Source organism: Salmo trutta, chromosome 13, assembly GCF_901001165.1.
Source record: "Salmo trutta chromosome 13, fSalTru1.1, whole genome shotgun sequence".
NCBI lineage: Eukaryota > Metazoa > Chordata > Actinopteri > Salmoniformes > Salmonidae > Salmo > Salmo trutta.
The window spans coordinates 57376086-57400624 of NC_042969.1; the positions used below are offsets into that span (position 1 = coordinate 57376086).

Sequence of the window (24539 nt, forward strand, 5' to 3'; positions counted from 1 at the left end):
TTTCTGTTCCAAAAACTAAAATCTGTTACGAACAGAGTGAACTAAGTTTAGTGAAATGTACCCTTTGCAAAAGTTGTAAAAAATGGCATTGTTTATAAGTTGTACAACGGCGAATTGAGTTATTGCACACGCGCATTTCACAGAGTAGGCGTTTCCTAACGGAAATATGCAAATGCTAACTAGAACGCGCCAATAGGGTCGCTCTTTGTTAGACCAATCGAAAGAGAGAGGGGCGGGATAAATCTATACGAAGCTGTTTGCTGCTGGGGAAACTGAGTTGTTTTGTTGTGCAGTGTTTTGCCGGGCGGAAACTCCCGCCATTTTTCCAACACAGTAATTAATCTCTTGCATATTTCAATGAAGTTATTACAACCCTTTACTATCATTGGAACAACGTAAACTTTCAAGGACGGAAACTGCGAGTAAAAAAAAATCGCTCCATGAGAAGAGGGCTAGTCTTTGGAGACCGGAGTGGAGAGCGCGCCAGACCCCCTGACGAGAACCTCCGCTGTTGCCGCGAGTTCGAGAATCCTGTCAGCTCTCCTCTCCATCCTCCTTTGGGACAAGCTAGCAGAAGTTTCTCCGGATAGCCTACCCGAAGAGTCCATTATCATTGCACATTTTTAAACAGCTGTTTTTGTAAAGTTTGTGTTGATAAACAATGACACAACTACCGGCGAACAGAACAAGGATGCGATTTGACTGCTAGCAAGAAGTGCTGTGTTATTGTTTGCAGCGAGGATTTAGCCGACTTGCTAGGTTAGCTAGCTAGATGCTACACGTTGAATGCTCCTGGAATATTTTTGGATACTTGACTACATGCTAAGGCCATATTGTCATATTTTGCGTAGTTTTGTGGTAGGAGTTTTATTTTTTAAGACGTCATCGCTGCCGTTTCGTATTCAGGATGGCACCACTGCTGGGCCGGAAACCCTACCCGCTGGTTAAGCCGCTAGCCGAGCCGCCAGGCCCAGAGGAGGAGGTCTACAACATCGAACACACCAAGGAGGCCTTCAGGAACAAAGAGTATCCTTTCACATTATGGCAAAGCCGACTCAGTTCGCCAGTTAGCTAGCTGACTGTCAAAGCAAAACCATTATGCACACTTATCAGAACATCGCGTTTTGTGTCAGAGTTTTTATGTTGTTCAGCTTCTGAATATTAATAATAGCTAAATAGCTAACGTTAGCTATGTCGGATTTGTTGTGCTTCTTTGGGATTGTTTTCCCTATCGTAATATGCCCACACAGTCACTCACTGTTATTTCGTAGTCAAAGTTGTGCTCTCTTTTTAAAACTAGTTAACTAGACAAACCGTAACGTTAGCTAAGTACTACTAACGTTACTAGTATTACCTGAGAATTGCGCTATCTAACGTTAGCTGATCTATGCATAACTGGTTTGGGTGATTCTCACCGTCTCTGAGTTTGTCATGCTGTCTCGGTGGCGCGTTTACTAGCATGGCTAGCTAACTTTACAGGGTAGACTGAAGAACAAGCAGATTATATCACGTCAGTTCTGACACTAGCTCATGATCAAATCGGACGGATTTCACTTGCAGATCAAACTGGTAAGTTTGACTTGTTGGAAATACAACGGTTGTAATATGATTTGTAAGAAAAGGCAAACGTGTTCGTGACATGAATCGCTTTCCAATCAAGTGTAGCCGGTGCATGGCCGCCTGGCATCCGGGATTGATATACTAATGCATCGTTCAGGTTGCTCAGCGGTCTAATAAAAATGCAGTTCAATGCATTATTTTGAGGTCCCCTAGCCTTACTACCAATAGATACAGAAGTATTTTGGTGCCCCACGTGAGTTTGACATGTATTGCTCCTTGAGGCTGCATAACTCACTAGGCCAACATCCCCACTTTTTGTCTGTCTAGTCTAAAGGTACAGTACAATAACCTTATCTGATAAACAGCAAATTACGAGCCACCTGTAAACAAACCTTAATACTACTACTATTCCAGTGCAAAGCATCATCAACCCAAAACGTTTGTGCTCTGCATTTTGTCAGTCAGTGCAATATAATAAGTAAAGTTTGTACTGCTTAACATCTAGTTATAGATGCCAAAGTCCTAATGATATCAGGATGTGATTTAACACATTGCTTAGTCCCTACAGAGAGGAAGACTTGTCAGATTTAGTTTCAGCTGGAGCAGTGTTTCTGGGGATTATCCTGCACTTTGGCTCTGTTATGAAAGGATCCAGAATGTATGCTTGGTGTGGGATGTCCCTCACATCCGGCCTTTTAATTATCGAGATCAATTGCTCCTAGCATGATTCATTAATTATGAATGGAGGGTCTCTCTGGGTATGCCGTAGAGCTAACTGAGTCAAGTGACTAGGTGGATGTTCCTGTCCTAGTACTCACACTATGCGATTGAGGGGAATATATGTTGTTATCCTGATGAAATGGCTACAGCGAGTATGAGGCGCGCCTGCAGAGATACGCCGAACGCATCTGGACATGCAAGAGCACCGGCAGCAACCAGCTCACACACAAGGAGGCCTGGGAGGAGGAGCAAGAAGTAACTGAACTGTGAGTAACAAGCAAGTCTAGCTTGAGCGACATTACGACCGCTAACAGAAATGCTCTGTTTCAAAATAAATATAAATCATCATTACATGTGGAGGCTAAAAAGATCAGTGCAGCTCCGTCTGTAGCACACACTGCTCACTGCCTCCAGTTGAAGGTCACATGATTTACAGCTGTGTTATTGGACGTTCCCCGCGCGCCTCCTTCCTTTCTATTTGCAGGACGTATGGATTGAGTCATCCTGGAATCCAGTGACGGGGAGAATGCATTTTATTTCATGAAAAGAGGAGTGTGCAAAATAAGAGTGTGGCCTGGTCTAGAAACAACCCCAAGGCACTTGTGTGCATCCTGAAGGGATTGGATTAGGAATTGTTTATAGGCAAGGTCTAGGTTCTCTCATTTGATACGTGTCCAGATTGGCTGCTGTGGCATTGAGCGCTGCGCTGTGGGAGGACATTAAGCTTTGAGTTCTGTGTGTACATGAATGACCTCAGAGCAGTGCCACAGCCAGGCTGTGCTCCTCCGGCACCCTCAGCGCAGGCCTGGCAGGATCAGCAGCCGTATTTAAAGATGTCTATTTATAACAGGCAGGGAAGACAGGGTTTGAATTGGCTCCCCCTGTTGGAGAAGTGGTTGTGTACAGATAGGCTAGACATTGGTGGTCCTAGCAGTCTGTGTTTCATCGAGGCGTGTTCATTTGTATGTATTTCTTGGATTGGACTGCTCCATGCATGTTTATGAATTACGGAAAGCATTTGCAGGTGACTCGATTAGTGAAATAGCAATAGCCACACTAAGCCATCATCTCAAAATTATTGGAGTGAAAGTGCACCAATAAACCCAAATCAGTTAGCATAGGAAGACTGTTTATTGCTGGCATTTTCTATTGAGTGTTAGATAAATGAGATGTTTGACATGAGTAATTTATTTCCAGGCTTCAAGAAGAGTACCCACTATGGTTCGAGAAGCCCGTCCTGGAGATGGTTCACCACAACACGGTCTCCCTGGACAAGCTGGTGGACCAGGCCTGGGTGGAGATCCTCACCAAGTACGCCATAGATGAGGAGTGTGACTTTCTGGTGAGGTTATTTTATTTTGGTCGAATGCTGTGGATGTTTGTTTTCATGTGGTAAGATAGTAGTCAATGAAGGTGGAAGAAATACTGTTAATGGAATATATGTTGATAGAAAATGAAATGCCTTTTTACCCCCCCCCTCCACCTATTCATTTTGGGTTTTTTTAAGGTGGGGAAGGAAAAGAGTTTGCGGGTTAAGGTCGTGAAGATACACCCGCTTGAGGGGAACGCTGAGGGGGAGACGTCAGAGAAGAAACTAGAGGGAGCCTGCGACTCTCCTTCCAGCGACAAGGAGAATGCCAGCCAGGAGAACCAGAAGAAGGAACAACAGCTCCCCAGAGAGGAGGAGAGCCCCAGGGAGACCAGGGAAAGCAGGAGAGAGAGCCTCAGTGAGTACAGAACCTTTGAGACATGTTGTGCTAACAAATACAATTATTAGATGTTAGGTAACCTGCACCAAAATCCACCACAGTAGGTGTGTGAACGTTTAAACTAAATTGGTATCCTTAAAGTTAAGGAAAATGTGAACCCTTTTTAGTTTTTTTCCCAACAAATGTTAATTACAGTACAGTTACAGTGGTGTAAAGTACTTGTAGAGAATAGGTGGGCCATTTCAGACCAAACAAACACAATGCTTGGTTATTATCACTAAATCTTATTAAGTTTGTCTTAATACGTTTTTTTTTTTTTTTAAGACAAACTTAATAAGATTTAGTGATAATAACCAAGCATTGTGTTTGTTTGGTCTGAAATGGCCCACGACAGCAACAAAAAAGCACGCGACAGCAACAAAGTCTTGTATGGCAATACTTTGAGAAGGTAATGTAAACTTTGCGAGGTGGAATTAAGGTAAAGTAATGGGGTAGTACAGGTGCAATGCTTAACTTTCTGAAAGAGATGGACCATGAGACCTAAACCGCTGTCTTAGTTTTAAAGGGAAACCGATTTCTTTTTTTATAATTTATTTTAAATAATAATAAAAAAAAAAAATCAGTTTAAACCATGTGTCAAACTCATTCCATTGAGGGCCGAGTGACTGCGGGTTTTCACTCCTCCTTTGTTACTTGATTGATGAATTTAAGGTCATTGATTAGTAAAGCAACTTCCCTCAGCTGGTTGTCTAGGTCTTAATTGAAACCAAAAACCATCAGTTTTGACACATCCCTAAAACACAGCACATGGAGCTTTAACATTTGTCAAATGGACAAATTTGTACATGTAAAAATAGCATAGAATCCACACAGGCCTGATCCCCAAAAATTCACATGCGTGTAAAAATATACTGTGTGCTTGTTTGCCATTAGGTGACCGAGCACGGCGCTCGCCCAGGAAAACACCCATCGCTATGAAGGAGGAGAAGAAGAGATGGGTGATGCCAAAGTTCCTGCCACACAAGTATGACGTGAAGCTGATCAGCGAGGACAAGGTTGGTGTCCTCTCCACTGCTTTAAAATGTTTTATTGTTCACTTCCGGCCATCAAGTGCAGGTTTTATGTAACTGGGTCGTGTTCATTGGTTATACAATGGGGGGGGGGGGGGGATGGATTGGAACAGGAAGGGGCTTCCTAAACTTGTCGAATAAGAAATGCACATTTTTGTTTTCTGTTACTAAATGGATTTGAAATATTTTCCATTGCATGGTGTAATGAACACAACACTGGGGTCGATGTTATGTAATTTATATAGATTTTTAAACGCTACACCAACAGGTAATCAGTGATGTCCCAGTGGACAGCCTCTTCCGGACTGAGCGCCCTCCGACCAAGGAGATCATGCGCTACTTCATCCGCCACTATGCACTCCGGCTTGGGATGGGAGAGACGGCCCCCTGGGTGGTGGAGGATGAACTGGTGAAGAAGTTCAACCTGCCCAGCAAATTCAGCGACTTCCTCCTGGATCCACACAAGGTAAACCTGGATTTATATGGGGTTTTAACTTTTTTTGTTTGTCCAAAAACCTCCACATAATCTCCTGGTGATATAGGAGCTCTGGATTATGGGATGGACATGTAGATAAAATACAACAGTAAGACAAAACAGCATCATACATTGCCTTTATAAAGTATTCATACCCCTTGACTTATTCAACTTTTTGTTCTTACAGCCTGAATTAAAATAAAATAAAAAATCTCTCCCTTCTACACAAAATACCCCATAATGACAGTGAAAATGTGTTTTTAGAACTTTTTGCTAATTTATTGTAAATTAAATACAGAAATATCTCATTTTAAATTAGTTTTCACACCCCCTGAGTCAATACTTTGTAGAAGAACGTTTGGCAGCGACTATAGCTGAGAGTCTTTCTGGGTTAGTTTCTAAGAGCTTTCCACACCTGGATTGTGCCCATTTATTATTTAGTAAATTCTTCAAGCTCTAGAATTGGTTGTTGATCATTGCTAGACAACAATATTCAGGTCTTGCCGTAGATTTAAGTCAACTAAATTGTCCACTAAGGAACATTCCCTGTCTTCTTGGTGAGCAGCTCCAGTGTAGATTTGGCCTTGTGTTTTAGGTTATTGTCCTACTGAAAGGTCAATTAATCTCCCAGTGTCTGGTGGAAAGCAGACTGAACCTCTTAAGATTTTGCCTGTGGTTAACTCCAATCTGTCTTTATTTATTTTTATCCTAAAAATCTCCCCAGTCCTTAAAGATTACAAGCATACACATAACATGATGTAGCTGCTGCTATGCTTGCAAATATGGAGAGGCTTACTCAGTAATATGTTTGGGGCAAATCCAGTACTTTGTATTCAGGACAAAAAGTGAATTGCTTTGCCAATTTTTTTTGCAGTATTACTTCAGTGCCTTGTTGCAAACAGGATGCATGTTTTGGAATATTTTTTATTTTGCACAGGCTTCCTTTTCACTCTGTCAATTACGTTAATATTTTGGAGCAACTACAATGTTGTTGATCTATCCTCAGTTTTCTCCATTGATTGGCCTCATAGAGAAATCCGTGACCGGTTTCCTTCCTCTTCGACAACTGAGTTGGGAAGGATGCCTTTATCTTCGTAGTGATATGTATTGATACACCATGAAAAAGTATAATTAATAACTTCATGGTCAACGGGATATTCGATGTCTGCTTTTTGTTTTTACCCATCTACCAATAGGTGCCCTCCCTGGTCTTTGTGGTTGAATCTATTTGAAATGTACTGCTCGACTGAGGGACCTTACAGATTGTGTGTATGAGGTAGTCATTTAAAAAATGTTCAACACTATTATTTCAGAGTCCATGCAACTTAAGTCAAGGGGTATGAATACTTTCTGAAGGCACTGTGTTTTTATATAACATTTGTTTTTAAATATGTGACTAATAGTTTTGTTTGCCTTCTAGTTTTTCACAGAGAATCCAGTCTCAGCCAAGCGCAAGAGCCTGAGCTCAACAGAGGGCAAACCCAGTAAGAAGCTGAAGACCTCGAACACCCCGGGAGGAGGGAATTCGGGGAACGAGAAGAAAAATGATCCTCTCGGCATGCCCCTGAGCCCTACAATCTGGGGCCACATGCAGGTTTCTCAAATTTTATACATGCTGATGTAATCTCATTTGCATATATTTTTAGCTGGCTTAGTGGTTTTCTAAAGAATCAGAGGATTTGTTAAATGTTCAATTGAATTTGCATATTTTGTCTTGCAATGGATTGACTCAATAAAGCATCGATTTATGTTGTAGATGAAAATGAATGGCTCGCCTCTGAAGGTAAAGAACTCCGGAACCACCAAGAAAAGAGAGGGGGGGGCTTCTGTCCTTTCCTCCCCCAAATCCAGCAAAAAACCTGGAGACAAGAAATCTGCTACTGGCAGAAAGACCCCAGGCAAGAGCGGCCAGAAGGCGTCATTCAAAAAGGATGAAAAGGGTGGAGGCGCCAAGAAGCCCAAGATGAAGCAAATGACCCTGTTGGACTTGGCCAAGAGTCCTCACTCCGCTGGAAGCCCCAAGAAGAGAGCCCGGAGCACTGGCCCAGGGACCCCCAAGCTGGGCAAGCCCCTGCACCCTATGGCCCTGCACCTGCTGCGCTACTACAAGGAGCACAAGGGCAAGGAGGACAAGAGGAACGCCATGTCCTGTCTCATATCCAAGGCGGCCAAGGCCCTCTCGCCTGAGGACCGGGGCCGGCTTCCTGAGGAGCTCTGTGATCTTGTCCTGAAGCGCTGGGAGTTGCTGGAGCACAAGAAGAAATGGGCGGCCATGAGCGAGGAGGAGAAGCGGGACGTGATGAGGAAGAAGCGTGAGGAGATCAAGGAGAAGCTCCGGGAGAAGACTAAGGAGCGGCGGGAGAAGGAGCAGCAGGTGCGCCGTGAGCAGCAGCGCCGCTATGAGGACCTGGAAATCGAGGGCGGCAAGGTACTGCCTGTCTTCAAGCTGGTCGACATGCCAGAGGGCCTGCCCAACTCCCTGTTCGGAGACGTGGCCATGGTGGCGGACTTCCTCAACTGCTACGCGGGCCTGCTAATGCCCGATGACCAGTACCCGGTGACGGCAGTGGCCTTGATGGAGGCTCTGGCCGGGGAGAAGGCAGGTTTCCTCTACCTGAACCGTGTGCTGGTGGTGCTGCTGCAGACTCTGCTGCAGGACGAGCTGGCCGAGGGCTACAGCGAGCTGGACATGCCCCTGTCGGAGATCCCCCTCACCCTCCACTCTGTCTCTGAGCTGGTGCGCCTGTGCCTGCGGCCGTGCGACGCCCATGGTGATGACTCGGGCCAGGGCTCCGGGGGGGGTGATTGGGGCCCCCTAGTGGGCTTCGACCAGGTGGTAAGCAGCGAGTTCCTTGAGCGGCTGGAGGCGGTGGAGGTATTTGAGTTGACGTCGACGGAGAAGGCCAGCCTGCTGGTGGCACTGTCTCACCGAATCCTCATGACCTACTCAGTGGAGGACCACGTGGACTCCATGCAGCAGCGCTCAGCCGAGCTGTGGAAGGAGAGGCTGGCCTCGCTCAAGGAGGTCAACGACCGCAAGCGGGCTGAGAAGCAACGGCGCAAGGAACAAGCTGATGTCAAAGGCGAGGAGGCTGCCAGTGGCGACACGCCGTCAGCCACCACCAAGGTGGAGAAGAAGAAGAAAGAGGGTAGCACCAAGAAAGAGGTGAAGGTGAAAGCAGAGCCGGTGGCCGCGGAGCCGGAAGACATGATTAGTACGGTTAAGAGTAGGAGGCTGATGTCCATCCAGGCCAAGAAGGAAAAGGAGGAGCATGACAGACAGAACAAAGGTAAGGACAGCTGGACATGTTGTAGGTCATTAGACTGGGCCAGTTTTCCTTATGTCACGTGGTGAGGAAATACTCCTATCATTAGGATAGGAGTTTATTTCTTATCGAGGCAACAGTAAACATGTCGTCCCCACGAATGATGCAGCGCCCCTTTAAGCCAAGCAGTGTAATTTTGAAAATGACAGATCTCTATGGCAAGACACATCATTCACTCAGGTTTTGTCAAAATTCGGCCAGTGGTGTTTTGAGTTTGTGTGGGTTAGCTAGACTCCTGTGCCAGAGCGTGTGTGTGCCAAATTTTATCACTCTGAGTCAAACAGATCAAGAAATAGAAACCTGTCCGGTATAGCTCCACCGTGTGGTCGATATGAATGTTCTTGCTTGCATATGTTGTTTCTTGTGTGTTTTCAACATGTGTACCAAATGTTGCTACAATATGATTATCTTTGACGGACTTATATGCATTTGTGCCAGACCACGCACGCATAAAACTTTATTGGTCAATAGCGGCCATGTTTTTAGGTACTCGTCTGGAAAATATTGCGTTGAGACCTTTGTCCATAGATGCCACATGTCAAGTTTCATGCAGATTGGTTGTTCGGTGCCAGAAGAGTAGCGGGGAACTCTTTTTATTTAAAAAAGAAAAAAAAATCTATATTTTCTTTTCTTTCTTTTTTTCTTCTTCAAAATGGTGGAAATTCCATAATGACTGACCTTATGAGTCTCTGAGGCAAATATGTTCCTTGTGAGGAGGGACCTATGTTCCAAATGTCATGATTGTAGATCAAACGGTGAGGGGCTTGACCTTTCAAAGTTTGCATTTTCAATCTGTTGTTACACCGCCATTATCTGGCCAATCTGTAATTTTGTAAATCCCAGATCTCTATGCTAAGACTCATCTTTCACACAAGTTTCGTTAAAATGGGGCCAATGTGGTCTGAAGTCTCGTGTGACTAACGTATTACCAGACGGAGACAGATCCACAGTCCTCTCCCCGATTTTCATTGTGGGGGACAATTAGAAAGGATAAGATAGTTATGGTTGAGTCCATTGTTGCTTAGGTGATTTATGCAATGGGAATGCTCTGTTATGAATGAGTGCCTGCTCAAATTCTGTTTTGTCTCCCCTCAGAGCGCATGGAGAAAGAGGCGGAGGAGGAGCGTGTCCGCAAGCAGAAGGCTGCAGCGGAGAGGGCCTTCCAGGACGGCATCTCCAAAGCCAAACAAGTGCTGAGGAGAATCCCACTGGGAACTGATCGAAACCATAACAGGTCAGCACGCACACTTCAATGGTTCACAATATGTTTAGTTGTTTTATTTCCAGTGTACTCTTGGTACATGCACATAGTGCTCTGGTTTAGTGCATGCTTCCTCAACGGTCCCAATCGACAACTATGTAAACTGTTTTACCACATACAGTTGATTCAGGTCACTGTTGGTTTATATTACCATCGGTATTGACCTGTCAACTCTTTGTCTGTCTGTTAGGTACTGGCTGTTCTCTGATGTTGTGCCTGGCCTGTACATAGAGAAGGGCTGGGTGCACGACAGCATTGACTACAGTTACACCCTCCCCCTGGAAGAGGCTACAGCCGAGCCTGAGGACGAGGAGGCTACCAAAGAGGAGACTAATGGTAAGTTAGTACACTGTCATCACAGCTGAGAGTCTGCAAACCTTAATACTAGTACACCTTATGCTCTTCACTAGCTGTGTTTAGTGCCTCATGTCCCAGAAGAGTAAAGAAATATCATTGATAAATATAGCTGTGAGCACATGACAGAAAGGACACACAAGATCAGTTGAATAACAAAACAAGCACTCGGATCATGTAGGAACTATTTTTATGTGGAATCATGAGTCTAAATACAAAATCAGGAGTGAATCTGACGAATGGTTCCTGAGGAGAAGATGATGGCAGATTTTGAGCATTAGCGTTACATATGCAAAGAATGAGTTGCAATAGATTCCTTGTTTTAGATGTCAATACGAAATTCAGTGTGATTTATCTTAAGGACATCCATGATAGCGATGACAAGTTGATGGTCCAATGTGGAGTGGATTTACACTGGTTTTAAATGGACACATCAAAAACTCAGCCATCTTTTGACCATTTCTGTAGTTTTGTACCATGGGCCTAAGACTTGTACCATGGGCCTACATGTAATTTGCTTCTATTCATGAGAAAAAGATTTTGGTAGTATTTTTAGCATATTAGCATATGTGCTCATTTGCATCTACTGGTATTGTGTGGCAATCTTTGAATACATCAACTTTATTTTCTTAAACTCTTTAGACTATTGTGATGAGTCAAAAGACCAACATTTGAGTAAATCTGACTTAGTCCATGAGATTTTTATTTATTTTATTATTTTGAGCATTATCGTTACATAGTCAAAGGTGAATTGTTAATAGTTTTCTTATTTCTTAAGATATCAATGCCAAACTTAGTTTCAAGTTGATGGGCCATTGTGGAGTGGATTTACAAAGGATTTCAATGGACACGTAAAATCTGCTTTCCTTATTTATTAATAACTCAGCCATCTCTTAACCTAAGTCAAAGTCAGGGTGTGTGGTCGACCTCATCTCTGCGCTCACATCCAACCTGGATCGATGTTTGGTTTTAATGCAGACAAGAGCACTAAATCCAGCGTCCTACAGATATGAGCTGGCAAAGGGTGCCATAGGTTTTATGGTCAAATCATGACTTGTTCAGTGATCTTCAGGTCAGAAAGTCTGAGTTCTAGAAAGAGGCCTGAGATTCTGAGTTGGGTGACTGTTCAAAACAATTTTTCCTAGTCTGAGCTCATTTTTGTACATGTTCCCAGCTGTCTCGAACACACTGAAGTTGGAGATTTCCGAGTTCCCACGTTGTTTTGAACGTGGCCTTAATGCTCAAAATGAGACTGCAGGGTATTCTCTGAGTCAGGAACCTAAACACCTGCATGCTTGTGTTCAGTTTCCCAAATATGTCTGTTACGTAAGCAAGGAGACGCATCTTATTTTCATAGAAAGTCACCAAAGTTATTTTGTATTTATTTTTTATATCCATTGTGAATGACAATAGTTCCTCTCTCAATGTGAAAAATCTCCCGCGACCCCATTTTTTTAATATCAGGTGACCCTAGTTAGGGAATCGCTGTTTTAACCAATCCCTTAGTTTAAGAAAAGCTATGTTACAGGGTTCGTACGTCATGAAAATCCTGGAAAAGACATGGAATTCTTTTAAGTTTTCCAAGAACTCCTCCGTTGCTCACGGAGAGATACTGTCGGACATTGCAGCAGCAGTTAGGCCTATATATAGCCTGTAAAATATGATAGAGAACAGACTAACTAGGTAGCCAATTAAAAACGTATATTCTACCCTGTAGTTAACTGTTTAGCTGTTGTTAGCATGTATGTTTTCGTCATGTTCCAAAAAACCTTCCACCGACACTTGCGAAGAAGGCCATATAAAGTTGATTAATTTAAACCATTATTTTTTACAACACACGATTCACTTCGCCATTGTATTAGTTGGGATTTGGTTCAATTGTGATGAATCAAAATGTGAATCAAAAATAATAATTTGCGAATCGCGAACAGTAATATTAGGGGGTTAAAAAGATTAGCTGTAGCTTTTCTTTTGGAATATGTGGCTTCAACTTGTTTTGTAAATACTTCCAGTTGATTTGGGCATCCAATGTATGGGACATGACAAATCAATAGATGCTAGTCAGCCTGCAAAGTAAACACTTCTAAGGTAGCTAAGATCAAAATGACTACACTAAAAGGTACATTTTACTGAAAATTTGTGGGCTTGCTTCAGCTGAATAAAAAGGTTTGTAGCCTACCATAGCATTTGAGCTTTGATTTATTAAATGAGTGAATTATTTCAAAAGGCATAATGTATTTGGTTGCAATGTTCTACATGACAGCTAGTGGATGTGTAGACTGTTATTCCAGTCCCCATCTGAGCAAAGCTTGATCAAAAGCCTGCAGAACCAGTAGCTCTCCAGACTGAGGGTTGACCACATGTGTTTTATACAGTTGTCTAACTGGTATGGAACGTCAGGAGATGCCACATGGGATCAGAGAGGAGCCTCTGTGTCAATACCACATTACACATACTTTTTTAATACGCAGAAGTTATGAAATTCCATCTGTCAAAAATGTGTATGAACCCTGAAGTTAAGAGAGGTCTACGTACTGAATTAGAGTTTTTTTTGTTTCTTCAAAATTTCCAAAATGGAGGAAAATCGACCTGAGTGACCTTATGGGCCCTTGAGGCAAATTTGTTCAGCATGTAAAAGACGCCTACATAGAAAGTTTAGTGTCTAAGTCAAACAGGGCGACTGATATGAGGGTTTAAGTGAAACCGCTTATAACAGTACCATTCTTTGCTAACTTTCTCATGGCCCTGTAGTTTCTGAATTTGACCATGTCAGGAAAGAAATAAGAATTCAGAGAATAACGTAATAATCACAACTTCTGTGAAACCTATAATATCATTTCTTAATATTATTGGTTGTTGCAGGGTTAAACCAGGGTCGTATTCATTAGGGCACACTGTAGAAAAACCTAGTGCAACAGGGGGGGAAAATAAGCTATTCTTATTGGTCAAGTTCAGAAAGTCCCTCACTTCCTTTGTGTCTACTGAACACGACCCTGTTCTGTTTCTGGTCCTGCAGATTTTGAGGAGGACGGTGGCAGTCTAGATGGTGCTCTGAGCGAGGGAGCCCACCAGGGGGCGCTAGCTGCCGTCTGCATCGAGACCACCACTCCCAACCAGGGACAGAACCTCTGGTAAGAAACTCAATGACATATGATCATTTGTTGACTTGATAACTATCAGATTTGTCATTCAATAACAATGTTGAAATGATACTTACACCAGAGAGCAGATTATATTTGTGCTTTGATATATTATGTGTTTACACCACGCATGTGTTGAAGGTTTGTGTGTGATGCTCCACGGGAACTCGATGACCTGGTGGAGAGCCTCCACGCGCAGGGTGTGAGAGAGAGTGAGCTGAAGACCAAGCTGCAAGTCAGGTGAGGAGACATTCGCCTTATATTCTACATACTAAGCAACTGCCTGTTCACCCCGCTATCATCCAGAAGGCGAGGTCAGTACAGGTGCATCAAAGCTGGGACTGAGAGACTGAAAAACAGCTTCTATCTCAAGGCCATCAGACTGTTAAACAGCCATCACTAACATTGAGTGACTGCTGCCAACATACTGACTCAAATCTCTAGCCACTTTAATAATTAACAATTGGATGTAATAAATGTATCACTAGTCACTTTAAACAATGCCACTTTCTATAATGTTTACATACCCTACATTACTCATCTCATATGTATATACTGTACTTTATACCATATACTGCATCTTGCCTATGCCGTTCGGCCATTGCTCATCCATAGATTTTTATGTACATATTCTTATTCATTCCTTTACACTTTTCACTTGTGTGTATAAGGTAGTTGTTGTGAAATTGTTAGATTACTTGTTAGATACTACTGCATGGTCGAAACTAGAAGCACAAGCATTTCACTACACTCGCATTAACATCTGCTAACCATGTGTATGTGACAAATAAAATTTGATTTGACCCTCCACCAATTCATTCACTCACCCCATGCCTGCTTTGTGAGCGATGCCACACTTTATCTTGTCCTATTTATGCAAATGCCCCAGCGTTTTTCATGGTTAGGTCACATGGATCAGGTATATGTGTGTGAGTTAGTGTGACTGACTGACTGGGTGTTGTACGCTGACAGGTACCAGGACATCCTCCACTCTATCAACCTGGCCCGCAAGGGGAACCCGGGGCTGAGGAGCTGCGACGGCCACCAGGAGCTGCTCAAGTACCTACGCAGCGACGTCATCGAGGTGGCCTCGCGCCTCCAGAAAGGTGGTCTGGGCTACATGGACGACAGCATGGATGAGTTCGAGAGAAAGGTAACTATTTATTCATACAATCAATTAACGTTTGGAATCAGGAGTTTATCCTGATCACATATCTGGTCAGGTCATATGGGCAGGAAAAACTAATGGCCATACATATTATATTATCTACAAGCTTCAAGATTTTCCTCAATGCCCATTTACCTGTATTTGTCTTTGTGCCTTGCACATCCAGCAGAGTATGACCTCTGAACTTGACCATTCCCCTCTGACCCCTGTCTGTCTCTGTGTGTTCAGGTGCATGACCTGGAGAACCTAAAGGACTTTGGGGAGTGCGTCATCACCCTCCAGGCCTGCGTCATCAAGAAGTTCCTGCAGGGCTTCATGGCCCCCAAGCAGAAGAAGAAGCAGGATGGGGAGGAGAGCAGGAAAACTGAGGAGGTGGATGAGGAGAAGAAGCTGGCGGAGGAGGCCAGGGTGAGTAATACCTATTTTAGACAGAACATGGGATGTTACCTGTAATTTAAAACAAGGCAATCCTTTTTCAAACAGCCTCTTTTTTTACCACTTTCTTGCAAGTAGACCGCTGCTCGCGAGTGGGGCTCGAGTGGGGCAGCGGTCTAAGGCACTGCATCTCAGTGCTATAGACGTTACTATAGTTTGAATCCAGGCTGCATCACAACCGGCCGTGACCTATGGGTCCCATAGGTCGGCGCACAATTGGCCCAGCGTCGTCCGGGTTTGGCTGGTGTAGGCCATCATTGTATATAAGAATTTGTTCTTAACTGACTTGCTTAGTTAAATAAAATATTTTTTTTGAAAAAATTTTTACTTTATTTTTTTTAATAACCCCTTTTATACATGTCATTGCGTAACCGGCAATTGGAAGGGGGAGGATTAAACCACGGGCCCTGTTTGCAATTCAAACAAGGAAGGTGTTAGACAATAGTGTTATTGAATTTACCTGCATAAAACAGATCTTTTCTCACAGACCCATTACCAGGTTTTTGGTTACAGGGTCTGAAAATACAGGTTTCATGACTAGGTCTCGAGGTGGGTTGTAATGTACCTTGTTTTTTTTACCCCCTACCTCTGTCAGTTATTAACAGAAGATGGTATGGTTAAAAAAAAAAGGGATTTGTGTCTGTATATGAAAGGGGTATTACTGACGACTGATCCTGAGTCCGATGTTTCTTCATCCAGCTAATGGTTAAGGATAGGATTGAAGCTAGGGTAATCTGATCCTTGATCTGGTTTTAAAGGGCCTCTACCCCGAGCTGTATTTGAGCTTAAGGAGGACTGTTCATTCAAATCAAATAAATGTTTTAAAGTGCACTTTAAACACACTTTTCTGTAAAAATCAATACAATAAAAAAAGTAATAAAAAAAAATAGTAATTTGTCTGCCGTGCAGGTGGCGACGGCAGTAGAGAAATGGAAGACAGCGATCCGCGAGGCCCAGACCTTTTCCCGGATGCACGTGCTGCTGGGCATGCTGGACGCCTGCATCAAGTGGGACATGTCGGCAGAGAACGCACGCTGCAAGGTGTGCCGCAGGAAAGGTGGGTGATCCTCAACGTCCTGGAGCTGTATGAGGGAGTCCGAAACTGAAGAGGGAATTTTAAAATGGTGTCAATGGAAAGGCCATGCCAATTAGTAAGAAACAATTACAGATGGTATCCTAAAAGTGGATCTAATTTTAACACTAAAGTCGATCAGAGGTAATCAGGGGTTCGCTGGCCCCTGCACTAAAGGAATCTTTGCAGTAAAAATGAGCAAATCTGTTCATGGCCTTTGAGTCAAACCTCTCGAACAGGCAGAAAGACATGATTGACTAATGTATAGAATCTTTGAATGACTGAAGTGAAGTTGCTATGTGACGTTATCAGCTACAGTTGAAGTCGGAAGTTTACATACACTTAGGTTGGAGTCGTTAAAACTCGTTTTTCAACCACGCCACGAATTTCTTGTTTACAAACTATAGTTTTGGCAAGTCGGTTAGGACATCTACTTTGTGCATGACACAAGTCATTTCAGTCCAACAATAGTTTACAGACAGATTATTTCACTTATAATTCACTGTATCACAATTCCAGTGGGTCAGAAACTTACATACACTAAGTTGACTGTGCCTTTTTTAAACAGCTTGGAAAATTCCAGAAAATGATGTCATGGCTTTAGAAGCTTCTGATAGGTTAATTGACATAATTTGAGTCAATTGGAGGTGTACCTGTGGATGTATTTCAAGGCCTACCTTCAAACTGGGTGCCTCTTTGCTTGACAGGAAAAGCAAAGAACCTTGTGAAGATGCTGGAGGAAACGGGTACAAAAGTATCTATATCCACAGTAAAATGAGTCCTATATCGACATAACCTGAAAGGCTGCTCAGCAAGGAAGAAGCCACTGCTCCAAAACCGCCATAAAAAAGCCAGACTACGGTTTGCAACTGCACATGGGGACAAAGATCATACTTTTTGGAAACAAAAATAGAACTGTTTGGCCATAATGACCATTGTTATGTTAGGAGGAAAAAGATTATGCTCGCAAGCTGACGAACACCATCCCAACCGTGAAGCACGGGGGTGGCAGCATCATGTTGTAGGGGTGCTTTGCTGCAGGAGGGACTGGTGCACTTCATAAAATAGATGGCATCATGAGAATGAAAATTGGGGATAAATTGAAGCAACATCTCAAGCCATCAGTCAGGAAGTTAAAGCTTGGTCGCAAATGGGTCTTCCAAATGGACAATGACCCCAAGCATACTTCCAAAGTTGTGGCAAAATGGCTTAAGGACAACGAAGTCGAGATATTGGAGTGGCCATCACAAAGCCCTGACCTCAATCCCATAGAAAATTTGTGGGCAGAACTAGAAAAGTGTGCGAGCAAGGAGGTCTACAAACCTGACTCAGTTACACCAGCTCTGTCAGGAGGAATGGGCCAAAATTCACCCAACTTATTGTGGGACGCTTGTGGAAGGCTACCTGAAACATTTGACCCAAGTTAAACAATTTAAAGGCAACGCTACCAAATACTAATTGAGTGTATGAAAGAAATAAAAGCCGAAATAAATCATCCTCTCTACTATTGTTCTGACATTTCCCATTCTTAAAATAAAGTGGTGATCCTAACTGACCTAAGACGGGGAATATTTACTAGGATTAAATGTCTGGAATTGTAAAAAAAGGAACTGAGTTTAAATGTATTTGGCTAAGGTGCATGTAAACTTCTGACTTCAACTGTATGTGTTGCTCTTTGCTCTAGTAAATGTATTACCTTGATTTAACCAGTTATGTTATTGGAACCCATTCTCTCTTCCAATAACAGCCTGTACTCTCTCCAGGGACAGGGCTGAGGCCTCCTGTCCTCATGCTGCGGGACATGGTTAGCCCCAGTCCCAGGCAGGGCAGGTGGATGAGCCCAGAGCAGGGACAGAGTAGTGTCAGACAGGTGCAGGTGTACCACATGCTGCCACACAGCCACACTACAGGTGAACTAGCAGTAAGATACTACAGTATAAGGCCCTGTATAAGTATTGAGGTAATATTATTACTATAAGTAGAAGTACAATACTCAAGGCCCTGTGTGACAACACACTGCTCCCTCCTATCCATGTTGCTGATCTGACATTAATGGAGATGGTGTAGTGGAAACCTACCCAGTGATTTCAGGTCAGCCATGGCTTGTAACCTTATCTTGAACTACAAATATTTGGGAATGAGAGACATTATATAGGTTATAAATGATTATGACGAATACTTCTTTTGGTAGAGCTAATGGGTGTGCCCTTATTGCTGGGGGTTTAACCAACTGTCTCATTGTAAGTTGGGCCCTAGCTAAATGTACTTGGATGTGTGATGGCAGCTCTTGGCCCATCCTGTATCAACCCCTACTCCTTGTAGGTGTGGGTCCTGGGCTGTGAGGGATGCAGCGCGGACATTGTTTGTTTGCTCAGTTGTAGATTTTGCACACACACTCCATACAGAGAGGCTTCTCCTTATTTAATATTTTACATGAATAACTTTTGCTGGTCTTAGTGACTTTAGACAATTAAATATGTATGTATAGAGTTAATGACAGTGTAGGCCTTAACTATTTATTGTCTGCGATGATGATGATTTTCTCTCTCTCCATCCTTCCTTCAGGTGAGGATGACAAGCTCATCCTGTGTGACGAGTGCAACAAGGCCTTCCACCTGTTCTGTCTGCGCCCCGCCCTCTACCGCATCCCCCAGGGGGAGTGGCTGTGTCCCGCCTGCCAGCCCGCCGTGCAAAGACGCTGCTCCCGCGGAAGGTAGGGTTCACACGATAACACACAACACCTCACTGGAGGATTAAAGACTTAGCTGTGTCTAAACTTTCTGCTTCTTTGTCAAACATGACAATTGAGCTGTTTCAATCTAAAGGTGGTACTGTAGAAGCCACTTGGAAAATACTCTAGTGTTTTATTATTTTGACTCCACCGATGAGCCCCCAAATCAGCCCCTAGTTTCAAGTGTTCTTCCAAATGTACGGCGTGTAAAGAAAAGCCTGTTTTGCTATTGGATGAACGCTCTTTAACAGAATGCTGATGGCTACTTGTTGTTCCAGAAACTACAATGAGGACACTGAGGAAGAGGAGGATTCTGAGGACGAAGAGGAGTCTGAATCCGAGGACTCTGATGAAGAGGACAAGGAGGATAATGATTACAAGGCTGTGGGCCACAGCTGTGAGTATTATTGACCCCAGTAGGGACCCTTACTTACCATAACCCAATGTAACAGTACTGACGAGCACAGTGGCCAATGTGTGCAGGGTTTTGTTCCAGCCTAGTTGAAGTTGAATCTGTGCTTGAAATTCAATACTTGGCCGAGGGACCTTACAGATGTACAATGCCTATCATAAGTATTCACCTCCTTGGATTTTTTTTAGTGTGAGTCTTGCCAATAGATTTAAGTAGATTTAAGTCAAAACTGTAACTTGGCCATTAAGGAACATTCACTGTCTTCTTGGTAAGCAACTCCAGTGTAGATTTGACCTTGTGTTGTAGGTTATTGTCCTGCTGAAAGGTGAATTTCTCTCCCACTGTCTGGTGGAAAGCAGACTGAATGTTTTCCTCTAGGATTTGCCTGGTCTTAGCTCATCACATTTCTTTTTATCCTGAAAAACTCCCCAGTCTTTTCAGATATCAAGCATACCATGATGCAACTAACACCATGCTTGAAAATGAGGCAGTTACTTAGTGACGTGTTGGATTTGCCCCAACCGTGAGGCTTTTCATTCCTTTGGTGTGATGATAAAGGATGCATGTTTTGGAATATTTGTATTATGTATATTTTAATTCTTCTTTTCACTCTGTCATTTAGGTCATTATTTCGGAGTCAAATTCAAGCTGCTTTATTGGCATGAAAATTGTGTCAATATTGCCAAAGCAACAATGTATACAATATACATTGTAATAAAATGATAAATTATAACAACAAATAATAATGAAAATGTTAGTAAATAATACAAAATTAAATGCAAAAATAAAAACAATATATTAGAAATGCAATCACTACAATGTTGTTGATCCATCCTCAGTTTTCTCCCATCTCAGCCACCGCTGTTTTAAAATCACCTACTGCCTCATGGTTAACATCCCTGAGCAGTTTTCTTCCTGTCCTGCAGCTCAGAAGGACGACTGTATCTTTGATGTGTCTAGGTGGCTTAATACACAATCCAGTGCATAATTATTAACTTCAAAATAGCTCTTTAAGCATGGTCAAGTCTGGTTTGTTATTGTTAACCATTTACCAGTCACTGCCAGTTTTCATGAGTTGAATCTGTGCTTGAAATTCAGTACTTGACCGAAGGACCTTACAGATGTACAGTGCCTTCAGAAAGTATTCCCACCCCTTCTTCCATTTTGTGGTTACAGCCTGAATTTAAAATTGATTACATTTACATTTGTCACTGGCCTACACACAATACCCTATAATGTCAAAGTGGAAGTTATTAATCACACTTTGGATGGTGTACCAATACACCCAGTTACCACAAAGATACAGGTGTCCTTCCCAACTCCGTTGCCGGAGAGTAAGGAACCCGCTCAGGGATTTCACCATGAGGCCAATGGTGACTTTCAAACAGTTCGAGTTTAATGGCTGCGATAGGAGAAACTGAGGATGTATCAACATTGTATTTACTCAGTAATACTAACCTAAATGACAGAGTGAAAAGAAGGATGCCCGTACAGAATACAAATATTCCAAAACATGCTTCCTGTTTGCAACAAGGCAGTAATACTTCAAAAAATGGCAAAACAATAAACTTTTTGTCCTGAATACAAAGTGTTATGTTTGGGGCAAATCCAATATAACACATTACTGAGTACCACTTTATATTTTTGCGCATATTGGTAGCTGCATCATGTAATGGGTATGCTTGTAATTGTTAAGGACTGGGGTTTTTCAGGATAAAAAAAAAAAAAAAAACACAATGTCAATCACAGGCAAAATCCAAGAGGTAAACCTGGGTCAGTCTGCTTTCCACCAGACACTGGGAGATTAATTAACCTAAAACACAAGGCTAAATCTTCACTGGAGTCGCTTACCAAGAAGACAGGGAATATTTCTGAGTGGACAAGTTAGTTTTGACTAAAAGGGCCTGAGTGGGAAGGGCCTGTAGTGTAGCTGGGGTTTTACATAGATACTCGGGCCCAGACATTCTCCTATCCTGACCAGAGAGAACTGAACAGCCCGAACAATGTACGCGTTTCCATTTCACGGATGCAGAGAAAGATGGGAATGACAGGAATTTGGTGCAGTATTCTGAGCTCATTCTCTCCCCTCTTCATTGTCTGAGTGTCGTCCCCCCTTTTTGATCTGGTGGGCTTTTCACCCCCGGCTTGGCTGACGGTATGTGGCAGAGTGATCCTCTGTGAGTTTAGGCTTGCACGTAAGATAACCACATGCAATTGGGTTTGGAAGACCGGTGGTTATAGTGCTGCCGTAGCAGGTCGATTTTTGTATTTTTTTTTATTTATTTTTTTTTTTTTTTTTTTTTAATATATTTTTTTTATTTTTATATACACTGCTCAAAAAAATAAAGGGAACACTTAAACAACACAATGTAACTCCAAGTCAATCACACTTCTGTGAAATCAAACTGTCCACTTAGGAAGCAAATCTGATTGACAATAAATTTCACATGCTGTTGTGCAAATGGAATAGACAACAGGTGGAAATTATAGGCAATTAGCAAGACACCCCCAATAAAGGAGTGGTTCTGTAGTGGTCACCACAGACCACTTCTCAGTTCCTATGCTTCCTGGCTGATGTTTTGGTCACTTTTGAATGCTGGCGGTGCTTTCACTCTAGTGGTAGCATGAGACGGAGTCTACAACCCACACAAGTGGCTCAGGTAGTGCAGCTCATCCAGGATGGCACATCAATGCGAGCTGTGGCAAGAAGGTTTGCTGTGTCTGTCAGCGTAGTGTCCAGAGCATGGAGGCGCTACCAGGAAACAGGCCAGTACATCAGGAGACGTGGAGGAGGCCGTAGGAGGGCAACAACCCAGCAGCAGGACCGCTACCTCCGCCTTTGTGCAAGGAGGAGCACTGCCAGAGCCCTACAAAATGACCTCCAGCAGGCCACAAATGTGCATGTGTCTGCTCAAACGGTCAGAAACAGACTCCATGAGGGTGGTATGAGAGCCCGACGTCCACAGGGGGAGGTTGTGCTTACAGCAGGACGTTTGGCATTTGCCAGAGAACACCAAGATTGGCAAATTCGCCACTGGCGCCCTGTGCTCTTCACAGATGAAAGCAGGTTCACACTGATACATGTGACAGACATGACAGAGTCTGGAGACGCTGTGGAGAACGTTCTGCTGCCTGCAACATCCTCCAGCATGACCGGTTTGGCGGTGGGTCAGTCATGGTGTGGGGTGGCATTTCTTTGGGGGGCCGCACAGCCCTCCATGTGCTCGCCAGAGGTAGCCTGACTGCCATTAGGTACCGAGATGAGATCCTCAGACCCCTTGTGAGACCATATGCGGGTGCGGTTGGCCCTGGGTTCCTCCTAATGCAAGACAATGCTAGATATCATGTTGCTGGAGTGTGTCAGCAGTTCCTGCAAGAGGAAGGCATTGATGCTATGGACTGGCCCGCCCGTTCCCCAGACCTGAATCCAATTGAGCACATCTGGGACATCATGTCTCGCTCCATCCACCAACGCCACGTTGCACCACAGACTGTCCAGGAGTTGGCGGATGCTTTAGTCCAGGTCTGGGAGGAGATCCCTCAGGAGACCATCCGCCACCTCATCAGGAGCATGCCCAGGCGTTGTAGGGAGGTCATACAGGCACGTGGAGGCCACACACACTACTGAGCCTCATTTTGACTTGTTTTAAGGACATTACATCAAAGTTGGATCAGCCTGTAGTGTGGTTTTCCACTTTAATTTTGAGTGCGACTCCAAATCCAGACCTCCATGGGTTGATAAATTGGATTTCCATTGATTTATTTTTGTGTGATTTTGTTGTCAGCACATACCAACTATGTAAAGAAAAAAGTATTTAATAAGATTATTTCATTCATTCAGATCTAGGATGTGTTATTTTAGTGTTCCCTTTATTTTTTTGAGCGGTATATATATATGTGTGTGTGTGTGTGTGTGTGTGTGTATAATTTATTCCCCCCCTCCCTGCAGATCTGGCAACATAATGTTGCAAACCAAACTCTGAGCGAGGATTCGGCCCAGTGCATTTTGAGGTCTCTTGACTTCACATAGCTCCCTCCCTCTGAGAAGTTGGGCTTGTTGATGAGCCTAGTCGACCAGAGATCTGTTTTAGGATGTCTATTGAAAGATTTTAAATAATCTGAATGTTTTAGCATTTTACTTGTGATTTATAATTTCATCCTTATTGTTACAGTTCATACAGGTACAACAAATGGGGCTGATTTTAAATGTTTTTCTGATGTGTCTGTGTGTATATTTAATTGGACTCTTCTGCTTCCCAGTGAGATCAAGGAAGAAGACGAAGCACTCTAAAGCATTGAAGGCGTCCAGTAAGGCGTCTAAGAAGCACTCTCCCCACAGTAAACCCAGCAAACAGAGGGCTGCCCCTAGCAGTCCTGCAGACATCGACGAGCTGGTGAGAACACACACACCCTATGGCTCATGGTTAGAAAGACTTTAGTCTGGCCTCCCGAGTGGTGCAGCGGTCTAAGGCGTTAATACGGACCCAGGTTCGATCCCAGGCTGTGTCGCAGCCGGCCCGTGACCGGGAGACCCATGCGGCGGTGCACAATTGGCCCGGCATCGTCCGGTTTAGGGGAAGGTTTGGCCGGCTGGGATGTCCTTGTCCCATCGTTCTCTAGCGACTCCTTGTGGTATGCCGGCCGCATGCACTCTGACTTTGGTCGCCAGTTGTACGGTGTTTCCTCCGACACATCGGTGCGGCTGGCTTCCGGGTTTAAGCGAGCAGTGCGGCTTGGCAGGGTCGTGTTTCGGAGGACGCATGGCTCTCGTCCCATCGCTGCAACTCCCATACAGACTCGGGAGAGGCGACGGTCAGGACTGTAACTACCAATTTGGATACCACGAAATTGGGAAGAAAAAGGAGTAAAGAAAACAGTGCCCAAAAAAAATGGACTTTGGTGACTCATGTGCTGGCAAGATAACTTGACCCCTTGCCAACACTAATATGGTGTGTTTGGTTTGCTGCAGGTGCGTCAGAGCTCAAAGGCGGGTGTGCATCGGCAGGCCCTGGAGCTGGAGAGGAGCGAGGAAATCCTGCAGAAACTGGTCAAATTCCGCTACAGCTGGCCATTCAGGTGAGACTGATGCACTACTATTCTGTTAGT

At 43.7% G+C, this 24539-nt stretch overlaps 1 protein-coding gene across 2 annotated transcripts in view; it reads left to right on the forward strand.

Moving 5' to 3' along the window:
• The first annotated feature begins 224 nt into the window (after positions 1–224).
• The window catches only part of LOC115206145 (tyrosine-protein kinase BAZ1B), a 28924-nt gene continuing 4609 nt past the window's right edge, over positions 225–24539 (forward strand). Inside the window, exons 1-20 of one of the 2 annotated variants that reach the window (XM_029772789.1) lie at positions 225–1026; positions 2430–2546; positions 3478–3622; positions 3788–4007; positions 4923–5044; positions 5328–5525; positions 6955–7128; positions 7291–8824; positions 9956–10094; positions 10312–10457; positions 13492–13606; positions 13757–13855; positions 14588–14768; positions 15012–15191; positions 16128–16275; positions 18054–18200; positions 18856–19003; positions 19300–19418; positions 23694–23827; positions 24403–24509. In XM_029772789.1, the coding sequence (XP_029628649.1) occupies positions 908–1026; positions 2430–2546; positions 3478–3622; positions 3788–4007; positions 4923–5044; positions 5328–5525; positions 6955–7128; positions 7291–8824; positions 9956–10094; positions 10312–10457; positions 13492–13606; positions 13757–13855; positions 14588–14768; positions 15012–15191; positions 16128–16275; positions 18054–18200; positions 18856–19003; positions 19300–19418; positions 23694–23827; positions 24403–24509 (4292 nt within the window). In that variant the 5' untranslated portion in view covers positions 225–907. The remainder of the gene's footprint in view (positions 1027–2429; positions 2547–3477; positions 3623–3787; positions 4008–4922; positions 5045–5327; positions 5526–6954; positions 7129–7290; positions 8825–9955; positions 10095–10311; positions 10458–13491; positions 13607–13756; positions 13856–14587; positions 14769–15011; positions 15192–16127; positions 16276–18053; positions 18201–18855; positions 19004–19299; positions 19419–23693; positions 23828–24402; positions 24510–24539) is intronic. The other variant, XM_029772790.1, reaches the window with a different exon arrangement.